The sequence below is a fragment of the Telopea speciosissima genome, chromosome 1 (genome assembly GCF_018873765.1).
Source record: "Telopea speciosissima isolate NSW1024214 ecotype Mountain lineage chromosome 1, Tspe_v1, whole genome shotgun sequence".
NCBI classification, from domain to species: Eukaryota; Viridiplantae; Streptophyta; class Magnoliopsida; order Proteales; family Proteaceae; genus Telopea; species Telopea speciosissima.
Genome location: NC_057916.1, coordinates 68,795,233 through 68,813,830, shown reverse-complemented (window position 1 = coordinate 68,813,830; position 18,598 = coordinate 68,795,233). Strand labels below are relative to the sequence as shown.

The following is an 18,598-nucleotide window of genomic DNA, read 5'->3' as shown; positions in this document are numbered from 1 at the left end:
CTTGATCTTAATAATACGAAACAATGACATATGATCACTTTAATTTGGCCACTAGTCTAAGTCGCATATATATTGGTCATGTGGAAGATTGGATAGAGTTGAAATTGTGTCGAAGTATAGATCGGAAGGTCCTCTATTCACATGCATGTCAAGTTCTAGTCAAAATAGAGTTGCTGAAGTGATAAAATAAGATTTTAGAAAATCCAATGGAAAAATAAAATTTTTATGGTCAAAGTTTTCCTTCCACCCAAAGGATGGTTCACCCACCAACCTAGGGTTCACAAATCCTTCCTAGGTTTTCAGTATGTTTCAAAATACCCTCCTGATACCCATTCCTGCCCTCTCCCACCCCTCGGTAAGTGGGATCCCATTCACCATGGGTAGAGATAAACTCGGTCCAATTTTTATAAAAATAAACAAAGTTTTAAAATCAAGGAAATATATCAAGACATGGGAGGAAATATGGATGAATCTACATCTAAATTTGACATGTGGCCAATTTAGAGAATTTTATAGATATCCATACACATGGCAAAATAAAATGTTTGTCTAGAGATACTCTCTAGTCTTCTTTACCTAAATTTTTTTTGCATATGATCAAACATTTATTTCTTGTAATTGGATTCAAACCTTGAGGCTGAATACTCTTCGAGTAAAAGTTGTATCTATAACTCAAATTACAGGCATCAAGTTGTTGCATATTTGTCATGTTTTACTATTGGAGATAAAAGTTCTAAATGATAAAAAGAAGTCAAATAAATCATTTAAAAGATAAAAAGAGAGGACCTCATAACTATTTCATTAGTCACATTCTAGCTCAAAGAATAGAGTGTTTTCTTAAACTTTCAGTTTTAGGCTCAACTGTCTAAGAAGTAAGGTGAAGTAAGATCAAATAAAATATTCAATGGTAAATTGAAATAAATGCAATAAAAATCATAGAATAAAATTTTGAAATAAATGCAATAAAAAACATAGAATAAAGTTTTAATTGGGGTGTTTGGATGGAAGTAGAGTTGATGAAAGTTTTCATTTTAGAAGTGTAAAATTTGATGAAAATAAATTGTAAAATAATTTTCAATTGAAGTGTCTGAATGGAAGTAGATTTGATACAAATATAATTTTAGAGAAAAAGAACTATGTCCGGGAGTGTGGCTTATGCCAGCAATACCATGAGTCTATCTCTCTCCTTCCCATATAAAAAGACACCAATAACCCCTTGTTTTGAGGAGAGATATAGACTCATGGGAGTGATGGCGTAGGCCACACTCCCAGACAGAAAACTACTTCCCATAAATTTTTATTTTTGTTTTAATTTTACTTTTCACTTCCAACTTAATAGGGTCTTATGTAGTTAGACTCACTAGTGAAGCAGCCCTATTTTGCTTGGGCCTCAAATTTGACAAGTAAGACTATGGGGTCCTCCTCTATCTTATGAGCCCACTCATGCCTGCAATGTGATAGGTTGTGATGTAAAAATGATCACTAATGACACAGTTAATACATTACTGAGACGTACAAAACTAATATCATTTATTAGTCCATAAATCCAAATATTTTCAATCAGTACTATTAACTATAACCTTAATAAATTTATGGGGGCGGTTTTCATGCACGGTCGTGTATAAGAGGAATCTTTTACACTGGATTTTAGTAAGCGTTAGATCGAATTGTTTTAATCTGAACTGTTCAAGAATAAATTAATGATATATACTTCTTCTATACAGTTACCTTTTGGTTACTCTTTCAAATACGTCTCTACAATTTGTATTTACCAACAAATAAAAAAAAAAAATGAGGTAACAAGCATGATTAGAGAAAAAAGAGAGAAAACAATTCGATCTCTTTCTCTTCTCTTTTTTTTTGGCCTTCCGTCTTCCCATTGTGCGATTTCTGCAAATTATCCCCACATCGAAAAATAATCGGAAAGAATCGTTGAAGCTGAAGGAGTTTTGAAGTCTAAATTTTATAATCGCTTTGCCGGGAAAGACGTAATTTTCTCGCTCCGTAAAAAATGCAAAAAGTGAGGCTTCGAGTAGACGATAACATTCCTGAGGAAGAGAGAGAGAGAGAGGGGAAAAAAGTAGGGATTTCACTCTTTCAGCTGTCGCAACCTCGCTTTGCAGCTCCGGAGCTCACGCGTGTTGGGTTCGTTTTCTTCTCTCCACTTCTCCTTTCTGGAAACCACTTCCGCCACCGCAAGAGACTGAAAACGTAGCATCAGCAACATAATGCCGTCAGGCAAGCACCCCGGCTGCGGCAACTCTTCTTCTTCTTGTTCGTTTTGGCTACATTCTCATATTACCAATTCAATGGCTTCCCGCATAAATCTCGTGGCAACAACCCTTCCGGAAATAGCAGTGGTCGCCCCCTGATTCAATCAACTTCAGTTCCAAATTCCAATAGCAAATGCATCTTTCACCTCCGGTGGCAGGAGCCTTTCCGCTGCTAAATTTTTCCTCCGCCTTATTCGCTGTGAGCTTTTTTAAGTCGTCTTGGCACCTGGCCCAAGCCGAGGGATGGAGAAGATAAGGCTTTAACGGGCAGTGCACATGGGAGCATGGAAACTTGTAGATATAAAATTATAAAATTTTTAACAAAAAATAGAAGCACAGAATGGGCCAATTTCTTAAACCAAGCAATCTCTATTGCTTATTCGATTTCAAATAGACAAGCATCCAACAATGTACTTCAGTAGTCATGGCCCAACCAATTTGAGATTTTTTTCCTTCTGTAATTGAGATACAAGTAGGCTAATATACAAGCATCCCTATGAAAAGTTGAGACAATTAAATAGCAGATTTAACTCAAAGCATGTCAAATTGTCAATATTCATCTGTGTTTGAAGGTATCTTTTCAGACAATCTAGTAAATTTTTTCCTTAGGACTTGACGAATGTTAAGAACCTCTAAAGAGCTTCAATAAAAAGAACTAAAAAGGAGGTGGAAAGAAGAGAAAGCTAAACTGAAATCTACATTAATGAAAGCCAGAGATGACAATGAATCATTTTCTAGTTCCTCAGAGGGTTCCCTCGCTTCGCATCAGAAGCCAAGATGCCGTCGGATAAAACCTTGAAAATCAAGAAGAAGCTTGTGAAGAAGATGAGGCAGAACAGGCCCATCCCTCATTGGATCCGCATGAGGACCGATAACACCATCAGGTACAATGCAAAATGTAGGCACTGGCACAGCACAAAGCTAGGGTTTTAAGGGGTTGCGAGCTGCCCCCTTTCTGGGTCAAATTAGAGTTGTAGGTCTTGCAAGAGAATGGCAAGTTACTGTTATTGTAATTCATTCGTTAATTAATTGGGAACTCTAATGAGTCCCTGAACCAGATTTTGTTGCAATTGTTGCTTGTTGCGGAATATTTTGAACAAGAGGGTTAGTTCAATTTTATAATGGCTTTTGAAAAGAAAAAAAAATCATCTTCTAGTTCTTCATCTGAATCGAGTGATACCGAATGCGAAAAGATTGTTGATATGAAACAGCTCAGGAATAGGGCATTGGCAGAACCACAGTCAACCAGTGAATTAGAAACATTAGTAACAACCTCAAACCTTCAAATCAAAGAACAGGGAATTGCAGAGGAGAATGAAGATCACAGTTTAAAGAGTTGCTCTAATGGTGATAGAAGGGTTGGAGGAAGTATAAAACTTTTAGCCTAAATTTATTCATAAAAATAACTTTAAGGGTGAATGATAGACGTGTGATCTTTTATATTGGCATCATACACACGTGGAGGAGCTGAGGGGTTTCAGTGTATGACCATTGTGTATATTGATGGTCCATATCATTAAATGAGAGAGAGAGAGAGAGAGAGAGAGAGAGAGACAGATGGCGCGTACACCATGGTTACATGCTACCTTCCTTTTTCCCATAGTCTAATCCTTATTACGAATACCATATTTAGGTAAATTCTTGAGGAAAATGGATGTAGTTTTATGTGGATTAATCTTTTGATAATTTGACCATTCAGGAATTTCTTGGATAGGCCACATATAAAAACATATTTGAATTCTTTTTTAGTAGATGGTTTTAGTTTAGTTAAAAAGAAGGGTGTAGACACTGAATTTTGTCACCTCCCGGCGATGATGATAACAGGACACAGACAGACATCGGTATGTCTCTCAAGAAGGACTCTTGTCCCTACATCTGAACCAAATCACCCTAACATCCTTAAAATGACTTATTAGACCCTTTTACTAAACGCTAAAGGAGGCACTGCTCACCCTCCCCTACCACGGCGGTCCCGCTAAGTGGTACTGCACCCCCACGACGCTGTGGGCTCCTTCCCATGGCACCGTGGGGACGTGTACTTGATTTCTACAACGCCATGAAGGGGTGTGACATCAGTCTGCTGACGTCACCCACGGCGTCGTGGAGGGCTTATTCGGCTAAGGGTGAGGGTCCCCCTCCCTCATTTCTCAAGCTTTTCTCGGGTAAGGAGACCCTCCAGGGCTTGTTTTGCCCCCTTTTCACCATTTTTTCCTCCGTCTTTCCCTCATGAGTATGTGAGTGAGTGGAGTTCTTCGACGTGGGTAGATCCTTCGATTACCCATCCAAGCATAGAGCGATTCTGCTCTTGGGTATTGTTATTCCGTCAGTGTACAGATAACGAAAAACCCCCTTCACAGCCGTTATTCGGTCTGTATACAGATAACAAGAATCCCTTATATAGCCGTTACTCTGCCCGAAGTTTGAGTAGTGAAACCCATCTCATATAGTTCTTACTCTGTCCGACAAGAGAGAGACAAGCCAATCGTCCGTCTCCACTTGAGCCGTGGGACATCACATATTTCGCCCTCGGTGCGCTTTTATTTATTTCTTGCATTTCTAGACAGGTATCTGTCTCTTTCCCTCTCATTATTTTTAGCATAATGTAGACAATTAAAGTAACTCGTTTTAGTGTACATAGTAAATGATTTTTCTTTCTTTGTCATGATTAGTGCATTATAACTTAGCCTTACATGTTAGTATATGATATATTATTAAGGGAGAATATTCGAAAACCAGCATCTAGTAGAAAGATCGGTTTATCCGGGCGAGATGGGTGCCTAACACCTTCCCACCCTCGTAACTTGACTACTTACCCTGAATCTCTGGCCAGACCATAAGGAATCACGTAGACCTTTCCGCTAACCCCGGATGGGGCTACACCCATTGGGTCCTAAGCCCTAACCCTAGGTGGCGACTCCATTTCTTTATAAAGCATGATCCCAATCACCATGATGATATATCAGAACGATACACCGTTATTCATCGAAGCCAATCCTTGTCGCTAAGAGGCTGAGGAACCCTTGTCCCGAGGACCACGGTACTTACAAAGGGCGAGCCGTAAACTCGAACGCCCTAAGTTCAAATCCCACTGCCCTCACCTTGGGCCAGCCATCACCTAGTCTCAAGCCAGTTGGTCGTTGTGACGGAGGTTTTGTGTGACAGTAGGCGTGGTGGCTGTCCTGTTGCCGGGGGATTAGTTTCGAACTAAAAATTAGGGACATTTTCATGCAAGACCACATGATAGGGGATGAGTTATAAAGTATCCAATATGGGAGTTGTCGATCCAGGTTTGCCCTGGTGGTTCGCTGCTCCCTTGGGAGAACAACGTCAGAAACTTAATTGATGGTTCAACTCTCCTTAGCGACATCTACTCCACATTTAAGTGCTTTCGAAGAAGTAGAGGTTGTGGGTACCATATTTGATCCCTTGTAGGTCCCCTCCTGCCTCCTTGTTGGGCCTTGATGGCTGATCAACCCTTGACTTGCACCAAAGAAAATAAAATAAAATAAAATAAAAAATATGGGGGGTTTATGTCATTTTGAATACTGCATGATGCAAGATGGTGCATTAAACCTTTTGCCACAAAAAATTATCAAAAACAAATTCCATTCAATCCAGATGAACCTTATCGAATAATTAATTATAGAAAATGTTTAAACGGTACAAATGCTGCAGAGGGATATGTGTATCTCATGATGTGATAGTTTTGCAGGGAGACAATAAAAGTTGCTAGTCCTTAAGACGGGAAACAGCTCCTCAGTGCTCGTCAGGGCGTCCGGCATACATCGGACGGTGCCCTGGGCACATGGCCCAATATAAGGGACATGTATGGGGTTGCGTGCCCAGGTAGCAGGGCTGTCCGATGTGCGCCAGACGGATCGAGATCCTTTCCAGTGCACATCGTGCGGTTAGGGGGCTTCGATCCACACCACCGCACACATCTCGGTGCAAGACGCGTGGATCGAGGCCTCCCCAACCGGACGATGTGCACTGGACAACGTCCCGCATGGGGGAGGATCTCAATCCGCACCAGATGCCCTGCCGTGCTATAGAGGATCCGGATCCCCTGACATGAGGGTGTCAATTAGGTGGTTCAATTTATTGTTGTGGTTTTGGTGGGAGTTTTAAAGAATCCGAAACTGAATTAATAAGGACTTTTCGGTTTCAGGTTGGATTTGTATTCGGTTCGATTTGTGATATCGATTTCAATTAGGTTTGGTTTAGTTTGAAAACTGGGTATAGGCTGGTTTTGGGTAGGGATTAGGTAGAGTTTTTAAGGTTTGGGGGTTGGTTTTAGTGTTCTGTTTGGGTTTGGTACTATCAAGTGGGCCAATCGGTGGTCCATCGATTTAGCCTGAACTGAGCCGAAACCGTTTGTTCTAACCCATAAACAAAGTTGAACCGATAAGATCTCGGTTTGGTTCGGATCAGGCTTCATCGGGTCGTATCGAACAAATTTGATCATATTTTTCCTTAAAAAAAAAAAAGATTTTGACTATTTTATCCCTTATCCGTACTGTGTCATCGATATGGTATCAGGATCGACAACGAACAAAACTGTAATGTATTGCCTGATACAAGTGATACGATACCAATACCTCAAACAATGTTTGACAAAGTGGCGAGGCTTGGAGCTTAGGACTCACTGGACAATCTGTATAATATTAATTGGGTCGGGTTTATCCCAATGAATGGATACCACAAGCTACTTGGCTAGACCGTCAAAACTATAATTGGCAAAAAAGCGTTTAAAACTTTATTATTATTATTTTTTATATTTTAAATACATTTTGTTGTATTCTTTTCAAACGAACATAAAAAATATATATTGTCTTAAATGATTTAAACACGTACTAAACGTGTTATGTTTGTTTAAAACTAAAAAAACGTCACATGTATCTTATGTAGGGTTAAGCAAAAATTGTTTTATTAAGAAGAGAGGTTTACCATTCACAACGGACTCCACGCCAATGTAAGTTTCCGAGAATCCTATGTGAAGTTCTCATTCTAAACAGACTACAACTATAATAACATTATTTTAATAAAATTTTCATTTTAAAATTAAGATAACAAGAAAAAAAAAAATCCTAAATCAGTTCATGTGTATAGAATATAAATTGATAAGTGAGCATAAGACTCATGCTTTCATTCGACACATGTTCTAACTTTTAAAATATAATCATATCGAATCAATTGGTTATGTTGAAACAATTCTCTATGCAAAAACTACAATCCTTTCATTTCATTTTAATTCCTTATTTTTTTTTTTTTTGAAACTTATAATAGGTTGTAGAATATATATGCAGTAATGTTGGATGTTATACTTGTTTTGAACATTAGATGATGATATTTTGGTAATAATCTCTCAATTTATATGATTACATTGTCATTTTTTGTGTATCTTTTTTTTTTTTTTTTTCCTTCTAAACCTGAGCATTTAAAACTAGTACCATCCATTTCCATTCGTTTGTTGTTCTCTACTTTTTTTTACCGTTAACCCATATTGTAAGTCTCTATATTTTTTTTTGCCGTTCCCATTTTTGCGAACTATATCAAAACTCAAAACAGACCTTATACAGTTATACCTAACTCATTGACTGCTGCTATAGGAAGAAAGTAAGGTCCAAGCAATTGAATTCCAACAACAAAACCCATTTTGGGATCCGACCCATTTTTACATGGATCCAATCTTCTCAATAGGATGAAATGTACACCAAAATCTGACTAAACTTGTTCCATTTGATTTTCTTAATGAAATATATAAGAATACATATTACTTAAACAACCATTCATTCTATCACTCAGTTCCTTCCTACAAGCAGATTTTGAATCAAATTCCCAACCCTTCTACTTGGCAGTGACACATCTTGTGTCGGACCCACACAGTACTATCCTTAGGAAACATGTCATGCATCCATAGTGCGACATGTGGCCCACTTGATTGGATCCAATCATATCATACATATATATTCTTGTAATATAGCATGCAATACTTCAAATTAAGAGGAAGAAAACTATTATTTTTTTGGGGAAAAGAGATGCAAACGGGTTGCGCAACGTAACATGTACCCGCGTCTAAACACAGCTGTACACAAAATAACCGTCGCATCCCTGATGCCTTTTTTTTTTTTTTTTTTTTTTTTGTTTAAAGAAAAGAAGAAAATTGTAGTTATGAATCATGTGAAGTGTTGATAGATTTGTCTTTATGGAATGTAGTTGTGGACTTCAACATTGGATTCTATAGTTATCCACATAAAAAATCAAAATGGGAATCTTTAGCAAGAACATGTTTCCAGCTAATAATAGTTCCTTATGGCCAAAACCACAGCAAACAACCTTAGCCAAAATAACTGTAGGAAGATTATCTATCGTACGAGTAAGTAACATGACTTGTCATGTCGGGCATCTTAGATTCTTTTAGTTTCTAATGAAATAGACTAAACACTAAAAATTAATAACAAAACCATATTACATTGACCCTCTAAAGATCGGATTCTAGCTTGCCTTCCAAGTTTGGTCACATGGGTCATCCCCTCCCTTTGTCTTTTTTTTTGCTTCTTCTACCTCTTTCTCCTTTTGTTTTTCTCCCTCTCCTTTTATTTTTCTCTTTCCACACCTCTAGATTTTTTTCTCCCCTTTTTGTTATTCTCTACAAAAGGATCTCTTTTTCTTTTTTTCTTTCTTCTTATGATGATTTTAAGATGATGAACTAATCTAATGTAGCCCAAAGACCATATCCTTAATGAACCATATCCCCATGAAATTTTAACGATGAGGGCCCACCGATGAATGGGCAGGATCTACAGGGTCAATTCGACGATTCTTAGGAAGCGGGTGCTAAGGGTCGATGGAAAATATTGAGCCTAATAGCTTTAGGCAAGAGGATTTCCTACAAAGACAATGTAAGAAGGAATTTGCACACTACAACCAATTAAGAGTTGAAAAATGATATCATCCATATGGGGCTACATGGTCAAGATAGGAGTGAGAAATGTAGGAATCTGTACAATGGTAATGTAGCAATATTTTTCCCTAGCTTTATATCAATTTGTTTATTCATGAACTTATTATTATTATTATGGAAAGAGTTCATTAGTTCGACATTCATGGAGATTTAGGGACAAAATATAAAAAAAAACAAAAGATAAGTTATTATCAACCCTTCATCAAATAAGAGGGATGAAATATTCAATTTTCGTGATCTAGAACACCAGACAACAGTGTTAATTAACTAGTTGATGAGCTTGAAATTTTTATTTTTTTTTGATAAATTGGACCAAAAAACTTTCTTCCTTATTATTATTATTATTATGGAAAGAGAATGCTATTTGATCGTGTGTGGCGCGAGCTCCTACATATAGACACAAGGCTGTGTGAAATGACTGCCGCACCCTCGAAGATTTTTGCCTTTCTATGGGGTGTGGTAGTCATTTGCGAAGCCCTGTGTATAGGCACAAGAACCACACATCACACGCGATCAGATAACATTCTTTTCCCCTAATTATTATTTGATATGTATTGATGCGGGTATTTGATATGAGCTGTCCATGTGTTTACATTTAAAACAAAGGCCATCTTTGTAGTTATCGCTTTATTCCAACTAACCTTTGTCTCTCACCCATGGTCAACATGTCCACATGAAATAAATCAAAGACATAATAGGGGCTCACTGGAGAGAATTAAGAGATGGATGATGATAAAGCTTCATTTTCTTTTCAAGTAACATAGGCTGCATTTGGTTGTCCCTTGGGACAAAATATAGTTTTCACAAAAAAAAAATTTGAATTTTACCATTTTTGTTTCTTTAAATCCCTAAATAATAAGCATATGATTCCAAAAGTGAGCACTTTCTTTCCTTTTTCTAGTGTAGGTATAGACTCTTTAGGAGTTGAAATAAAAGAAATAATAATTTTTCCAAGTGACAACCAAACACAACATTAAAGAAATAGGTTAAGATTTCAATTTTCTTTTCTTTTCTTTTTCTTTTCCCTAAATTGTCCAATGGTTAAAGTATCATGGTTGGGACTGTTCAGCCCATCTTCGCAATACTGACCAATCCTTATCAAGAGTTGAGAGTGTCTCCTCCTTTGGAGCATTTGATGCAATTCTTTCCAAGTGTACTTTGTAGCAATAAGCTACTAATTATATAGTCAATTATAAATAACTTTTAGAAAGTAAGGAAGAGATGATTCATTGTGGAGATTAATTAATTAATTAATTAATTCAGGTTTATCATGAATGGTTAATGGTGGTAGGTCCATTTTACCACTAAGATTATATCTATTACCATATAGATGATTATATAATCACAATGGTTAATAAACAAATATTGACAAGAATATGAAATTAGATGCAGAAAAAGATAAAGAGATTATGAATTATGATAAGAAGCTGGAACACCCAACACCAGACATGGTGGTTTTGCCAGATCCAAGGGGGCCAAATTATGAGGCAGTTCATTAACACTAAATTCTGGTAATTCAATAACTAAAACCCATCTGGTTTTACTACCTCATAGCAAATCCACTGGTCCAATCCAGTCCCTTAAGCAAAACCTAAACCACCTAAACCTCTCTCTCTCTCTCTCTCTCTCTCTCTCTCTCTCTCTCTCTCTCTCTCTCATACAAGAACAGGAAAAAAAAAAAAAAAAAAAAAAAAGAAAAGAAAAGAAAAGAAAGGCAAGTATAAAAGAGGAACCATGCATCAAAAGCATGCAACTATCTCATAATTCAGGTAAAAGCATTAGATGCACTTCTTTCCGGCTTAAAAGGAAGGAAGGTTGCCTTCATGGTTACTTCCCCTTATGCTCAATATAGTTATTCTTTATAATACTTTTTCTCTATTTGGTCAAGAGATCTCTATTTGATCGTATGGTCTCTACACATGTGTTTGGGTCATTGGGTGAGCACGCCTGAGTATCTATCCAGAGGATAGAAGCATCATCTCACGGTGCCTGTGAGAGGATGTAAAAAACAACACCGAATAGAGATCTTTTTCCCTATTTTTTTTTTATATTTTTCTTACAAAAATATAAAAAAAATGTCCATTCAATCAAGAACTCAAGATAGGCTACATAGGCAGTTGTAATTTTAACTACATATCAAATTTGACAATACAACTCAACCATATATTATGCATTGTATTATTCTTTTTATGTGTATTTTGAATTGTTGAACTGTTCTGCTTCTTTTTATTCTTATTTTGACTCTGATTTTGGTAACATGTAAGAGTCCATTTAGACTGAAATTTTACCCTGACTGGTGCGATTCCCTAGTGACTCTCACAAGAGGGGGGTGGGATCCATTCGGGGCACCTGACCGAACACTCTGCCCAGATGAGATCCACCCTCCTCTTGTGAGAGGCACTAGGGAACCGCACCAACTAGGAACCGTATAAGATAAAAATTCGTATTTGTGGATCTATCCTACCTCAGACTAAAGTTTGAACATCAAACTTACTGCCACATGGTAATCATAACCTGCCCATATTATAGCCTTATCCCAAATTCCCAACTGAAAGGACATTTAACTACCCCTTTCTACTTTTTTTTTTTTTTTTTTTCACTCTACCCAAAAAGAATAGACAAGTTCTAGTCTTTATCTTAGTCTTTTAATTATTTATTCATTTACTCCTTAAGCCTTCATTAGCCATCAATCAATTAATTAACTCACCTTTGATCTTCAGATGCTCCATGTCCCAAGGTCTAGTCTCACTATCCCCCATTTGTTACATGTTTAAATCAATAAATCAATAAAACAATAAAACATTCTCCTTGGTATATGCCAATGAGCTAGAATCCCCTATGCCATGTTCAATCTCATGTGTTTTAAGTATTAACTAAAGAGCATGCTTATGATTTATAGTTAATTAAGCTATTAGAAGACAACTATTAGTGCAGTTGGTTGGTTTTTTTTCAAGAAGATTGCATGCGTCCTTAGAGATCACCGGTTTGACTCTCCTGTCTTCACCTTGTGTCTTTCCCCATTTTTTCGCTCATGAACCATGCAACGTCGCCCTTACCTATTGACTTAACCATGTGCATGAGCATTAAATTTAGTTTTAAATTCAAATACATAAGTAGTATTGTAGTTAACATTGAACATTTTGATTTGTATGTAGGGAAATAAAAGGTGATCTTTTTGGCTTTTTAAGGCACATATGTAGCAAACATAGCTTAAGGTTATTGGCAAGATTAATGATGGAGAAATAGACCACAAAGGGGATAGTGATGGGTGAGGTCATGTAACACTCAATACATGCTTAGTGGCTTTTAGCTACTGGTCTAATGTGGTTGTAGAGTCCTATATTATTAATTAATAGGGAGAAAGAAATCCATCGGTCGCTCCAAACAAGTCATCCCTACACCCTGACACAGGAGTGCGCAAAATGATCGCCGCCCCCCTGATCATTTCCAGAGTTCCAAGAGGGTGCGACGATCATTTTGCACGCCCTGTATCAGGACATAGGGGCGGCGTATGCTGCACAATCGGGTGTGTTCTCTTTTCCTAATTAAAATTACTTTATTAAAATAAAGAAAAATGTCTAAGCTACCTCAGGATTAAAATCCAAATCATTGTGGATATAAAGATATAGATATTGTCTCCATATAGGATGTATATGCCTCTAGGTCTTTAATTTGTTTTTCAGTGCAGGAAAGTTTACGTATACAAAAATATTCCAACTAGATCCTTCTTTACATGGAAGAAGACTGGTTTTGCAATTCAAATCTAATACCCTTTTAATTAAAAGTAAGAGAGAGAGAGAGAGAGAGATCCTCTGCGGTCAAATCCTAGGTCACCACGTCAGATTTCATGACGATCCAATGGTTGATAGACGAGCTCAATTTAAAATTCAAAATTATAGTTCAAAATGATTGGAGCTCATCTATCAACCATTGGATCGATATAAAATCCAATATGGCGACCTGGGAGTTGTACGCCCTGAGAGTTGAACGCAACAATGGCCATTCAACCCCAGGCCTCAAAGCATCCAAATCAGAGAGAGAGAGAGGTGTCTAAATTAATTGGGAGGCAAGAGTGTAGGACCACTGACCCAAAACCATGAGAGACCCCTCCAGTGAAAACCTTGAATTACACTTCTATTGCCACTCATAGTCTCATACACATTGGGGGCACTGGAGAGAGAGAGAGAGAGAGAGAGAGAGAGAGAGAGAGAGAGAGAGAGAGAGAATGTATCAACTATATATAAATAGGTGAAGGCTAAAGACCCAATCACCTTCAGGGCGCATATTAGCAAATGAGACAATGAACTGGACAACTCCCTACCTCTTTCCGGTCCCTGCAAAAATCCTGTAAAGAAGTTGATCAAGAATTGAACAGAAAGAGCAAAGACACCAAAACCCATGATCTCTAAAGATTTAAAACAATCTATCCCTCAACTGGGCTTCTTTCTGTTAGGCCAAAGAAGGAACTTTTGGCTCCCAAATGTGGTAATTTCTGCAAGTCAGTGATGTACATTCACATAAACAGTTTTTGAATTGTGAGCTCTCTTATTAGTAGTACTCCCACAAGAACGGTTCAGCTCCAGCAGCACTTGATAGCCATGAAGAATAAAGCCCAAATCTGTCAATTGGATTTGTTGCCGTGAGATCACTACGGAGATCCGGCAAGTCCAAAAATGCCTCATCATCTTCCATTGATTGAGAAACAGAGAAAGATTCTTGGGTGTCTTCTGAAGTTGTAGTAGGAGTAGGAGAGTGAAAGATTTGCACCTCGGCTTGGCTCGGCTTGGCTTCTGATACTACATGGCTTCTCGGAGTTACCACCGTGAACACCGTTGCCGCAGCTAAGGCGGCGGCGGCTTGGATGTCCTTTGGTGAAGTGGTGGCAGGACGAGGAAGTTCTTGAGCTAGCTCTGGGAAGTTGAGGTAAGCTGAATTGCCTTTAATTGTAAGAGCGGCTACGTCGTGGGCTCGAGCCGCCATTTCCGGCGTAGGGAATGTTCCAAGCCAGATCCTTGATTTCTTTCTAGGCTCTCTGATTTCAGACACCCATTTGCCCCAATTTCGCATCCGAACGCCACGATAGGTCGGATGTTTTCCGTCTCCGTCGCCGTCGCCATCGCCGTCACCGTCGCTATTAGGGTGTTTGTTACTCTCATTGCCACTGTTTCCTACTTTCTTTGAACCTTTTTGGGTCTTCACTGCTACTGAGTTCTTCTGGTTTTGCTTGGATTTTGTGTAGCCAGTCGTTGATGAGGCGGCAGAGGTAATGGTGACGGTGGTGGAAGTGGAAGTGGTGGTGGTGGTGGTTGTGGTGGAAGTATGAGCTTCAGACTCTGAAATCAGTGGTTCTTCCATGATGGAGGACTGAGCTGAGCGACTCTTAGGAGAGAAGGAAGAGAAAGCTGGCATATATAAAATAGAAGAATTGGGCTTGGGCTTATGTGGTTTCTTGTCAAATTGGAGAAATAAAAAAAAAATAATAATAATAATAATAAATAATAAAATTAAATAAAAAAAAGGGAATAAAGATATGGGCCCACAGCACAATAGCTGTGGGCCTGTTAGTTATATTCCAGAGTCCTTATATTTGAATAATGCATTTGCTTTGACGTCATTCATTGCTGCTCCTTTGTTCCTTCCTGTGAGTCTGTGACCCTTAACCTTAAGCCCTTCTCTCTCTCTCGCTCTCTCTCTGTCTCTGGATTTTAGTAGTGTTTCTTATGTCATTTATAACTGTTGCTCTTGGACGGCTAAGGTATTTCTTCCATGTGTTTCTGCTACTCAATTTGGGGGTTACCTTATTACTTGAGGTTTGGGAAATTTGTGGGCCAAGAAGATCTCAAAGCCACAGGCAGAGACACCATAAATTACACATGAAAGCTGGCCTGGGTCCCTTTCTTTTTGATCTTTAATTTCCATTTCAGTGATTCATTTTATTCAAAAAAAAAATCTTTTTCTTTGAGTTTTTCTTCTTCTCCTTTCACCTTCTCAGCTTATCTATCCTCTTATGGGGAACTCACAAGAGTCATGGGTAGTAGTGGGTTAACAGATCATATATACCTAACTAATTAGTCTCACTTTCATGTATATACCCATCAACCCCATGTGGGTATAGCCTTGATTTGAGACCAATACAACTAATCCAACCTCCCCAAACAGTTGATGAATGAGATATTAACTTTTTATATATAAACCCTCTTAAAAATCATTAAAGATTCATCAATTTTTTAGAATTTTAATTGGAGATAGATTGATTTTAAAGATAGAATACCAAATAAGTATACCAATGTTATCACATGTTAGTTGGTCCAAACTATTTGACTAGGGGCCCTACCTTCATATATGGTTCTAAAACTCGGATTGGAATGGGCTGAATCGGCCGAGTCGACTCACAATCGACGATCAAGTCAGACCGAGTGATTGATTGGATGGCTAGGATCATTCCATTCCATTGTCTGATTTTAGAGTAAGAGAGGTGTTTTGAGGTATTAGCTCACTTCATCAAATGATGAATTGTAATTTTTATGGGCTTAAAGTTGTTTATCTCCCAAAGGGAAGTGAGCTTACCTACTTCTTGTCCTATCTACCTAAATGGTACATTTGAGAGTTTTCTCTTCCACACGTCTCCTTCTTAGTGTTCTTTCAAATTTTATCCTCTCCTGTTACAGCATTGTACTGTAACGCATCGTACGGTGGCTACAGAGGCCATGTGCATCATGTGGGATTTACTGTGCCACATGGCCTCTGTAGCACCGCCCGATGTGTTACAACACCATGCTGTCACAGGAGAGGATAACGATTCATCTTCTTCTCCGCTTCTCTCAAATTTTTTTTTTCTTAGGACTACACCATTGAAAAGGTGGGTAGGAGGTGAAAGCAATTGGTCAAAGTTTAAGATCATATATATATATCTAAGCCTAAGTTCATTTAAAAGGAAACCTACCCCTGGCCCCACACACATTTAATCCTATATGTCTACTGTTGGGGTAAAGTAGTGTTGTAGGGTTACAGTTTCTTTGGTCCTTTACAATGAAGCTTCATGCCCATCTAGAAAGAAGAGGAAGAAACAAGAAAAAAGAAGAAGAAGAAGAAGAAGAAGAAGAAAAAAGGGAGTGAGGGGTAGGAGGTGGGGGTGGTCTCTCATTTCCATCCACTGCCTAGTAATGGGGCCAAGCTCTTCTGATTAATATCTTGCTTTGTCTAGTCTTCAATAGCTACATAATTTATTCACTAACAAATCTTAAAAAGCTATTCCTACTCTATATCATCAAATTCTTTTACTTTTCCACTATAAGATGATTATAATCTAACCATATGACTTTCTTAAGGAATGTTCACTTTGTCTGCTTTCCTTAAATTAATCAATTTGAACAGAGAAAACCAATCCATAAACTTGAAATTCAAAAAAGGCTGAAATAATTCTTCTTTTCCACACCATTTTGATTCCACAAATTTTTATTCCATATAGAACTAAATACACTCTTTTTAAGACACAATAATGCTTCTTTTGAAGGAAAAGCCAAACAAGAGATAGAGCTTCTGACCTTTGACAAAGTCTGTTTTCTTTAAGGCATGATTGTTGTAATCTTCCTCACTAAGTGTGAATTTTTATGATAAGGGTAGAGGGGGAGAGGGGGGAGTTGGTGATAATAAAGCTAAAAGGCCCTAAATTAGTGTTTGCCAAGCAGGGAAGATGTCCAAGTCTGCAGTGCCAAGTCCATAAAAAAATATTGTGGTTCATAGAAGGCCACAAGGCCTAATTGACCAAGTTGAGAAAAAAGGGGAGAAATGGCCAAAACATATTTACTTGTGTACATGAGAAGGTCTGGTTTGTTGTGCATCAGAGCCAAACCAGAAGTGGACCAGCCAAGGGCTTCTTAATTTGCATGCCAAGTCCTAAACTTTGGAAGAACCCATCAAGTGTTTGTCATATGAAATGAATGAGAGTTGGGAGTAAAGGGGGGACCGACATCTGTTGAGGAAAGAAAAGAAATGGTTAAACGTAGGTGTCTATGTCCGGTTTCCTTTTTAAGTGGTGATTCCTCTGCTCGGTCCTCGTCGAAGCTATATTATTTTTTGGGTAAGAGATCGCTGCCTGGTCACATAGCCTCTGCATCAGTGCGGAGCCAATGAGAATGCATAGCGGCATTGACATGAATGTGATTTTTTTTCACTGTATGGGGGCAGAGTAGCAATTTTAGGTGTTCTTATGTCTAAACACAAGGGCTATGCGATCAAGAGTTCAGATTTGCCACCCACATGGGGATGGGTGGGGACAGATCTGAACCCTCCATGGGGGTATGGGACCTGCCTCTAGTGTGTGGGACCCACTCCCCATGGGTCCCTACACTGCCTGAGTACAATTTTGGACGAAGAAGGAACTCCCTTTGGACTCTGATAAAAGGGAGAGGGACATTTATGACATACCACCCCCTCACATGATAAGTGACATGTGAGGGAGTGTGCAATATCACTTTTGAGCTGTTGTTGTAAAAAACTTTTTCCCAAATTGACGGGTTTAGTTAATCGAATTACGTTTTCCTTGACCCAAGGAGACAGAACAATTCCTTCACCACTGGCAACCCTGTAATTGGACTCCTACATATGCATGGTTTTAGTAAGCAAAAGCAGGCCCCAAATTGGATTCAGCGGATTTCGGCTGATTTTAATTTTAATCGTAGTGAAACGGGTGATGTGGCTCATTACTTCATGTCAGATTCCTTTTTTTGTCTTAGCTATGAAACTGTCCTTATAAAACTATAGGGAAAGAACTCTGCCCAGCACTCCCATCAGTCTATCTCTCTCCTCCCCCATATAAAAAGACACCTTTGCTCCCTTGTTTTGAAGAGGATAGTAATAGACACATGTGAGTGTTGGCATGGACCACACTCCCGAACAGAAAACTACTTCCCTAAAAATATATATATATTTTTAAAAAATCTCTATTGCCCCTCCCTCTCTGCCTCCCCTCCACTATCACCACCAAATCTCTCACTGCCATAGCCCAAAAGCAAACTCAACACCCACCATCCTCCCCTGTGGTATTACCCCTCTTCTCTTTCCCTCCCTCTCCCTCAGAGGTCTTGCGCCCCCACCCCCTCTTCTCTCCCCCTCCCTTTCCATCTAGAATCTTCTTTCTACCCTCCTTCTTCCTCTTCTCCCCGCTTGACCATCCTCTGTGTCCCCTTGTTGGACCATCATGTTCACAACAATTTTATTTATTACGCGTTTTAATGAGTAAAGACACATCTAGTTTTCCTCTGAAACATGTTAGAATATTTCATGCAATTCGACAACATATAGAGAGAAGGAAACAAAGATGTTGAACTCGTATTTTGGAACCACCCCAAAGAGATAACCC

At 38.5% G+C, this 18,598-nt stretch overlaps 2 protein-coding genes across 2 annotated transcripts; one reads left to right on the top strand and one right to left on the bottom strand.

Moving 5' to 3' along the window:
- Positions 1-3,027: 3,027 nt before the first annotated feature.
- On the top strand, positions 3,028-3,345 carry LOC122646874 (60S ribosomal protein L39-like). The gene has a single exon (XM_043840508.1). The coding sequence runs from the start codon at positions 3,051-3,053 to the stop codon at positions 3,204-3,206; it is 156 nt and encodes a 51-aa protein (XP_043696443.1). The 5' UTR covers positions 3,028-3,050; the 3' UTR covers positions 3,207-3,345.
- A 9,976-nt stretch (positions 3,346-13,321) lies between these two features.
- LOC122666590 (ethylene-responsive transcription factor ERF038-like) lies at positions 13,322-14,643 on the bottom strand. The gene has a single exon (XM_043862609.1). It carries the CDS (start codon positions 14,590-14,592, stop codon positions 13,786-13,788), a length of 807 nt encoding a protein of 268 aa, XP_043718544.1. The 5' UTR covers positions 14,593-14,643; the 3' UTR covers positions 13,322-13,785.
- Positions 14,644-18,598: the final 3,955 nt, after the last annotated feature.

What these genes read in the sequence shown, in the direction of transcription:
- LOC122646874 (XM_043840508.1), top strand. Translation starts at nt 3,051, where the DNA reads ATGCCGTCGGATAAAACCTTGAAAATCAAGAAGAAGCTTGTGAAGAAG.
- LOC122666590 (XM_043862609.1), bottom strand. Translation starts at nt 14,592, where the DNA reads ATGGAAGAACCACTGATTTCAGAGTCTGAAGCTCATACTTCCACCACA.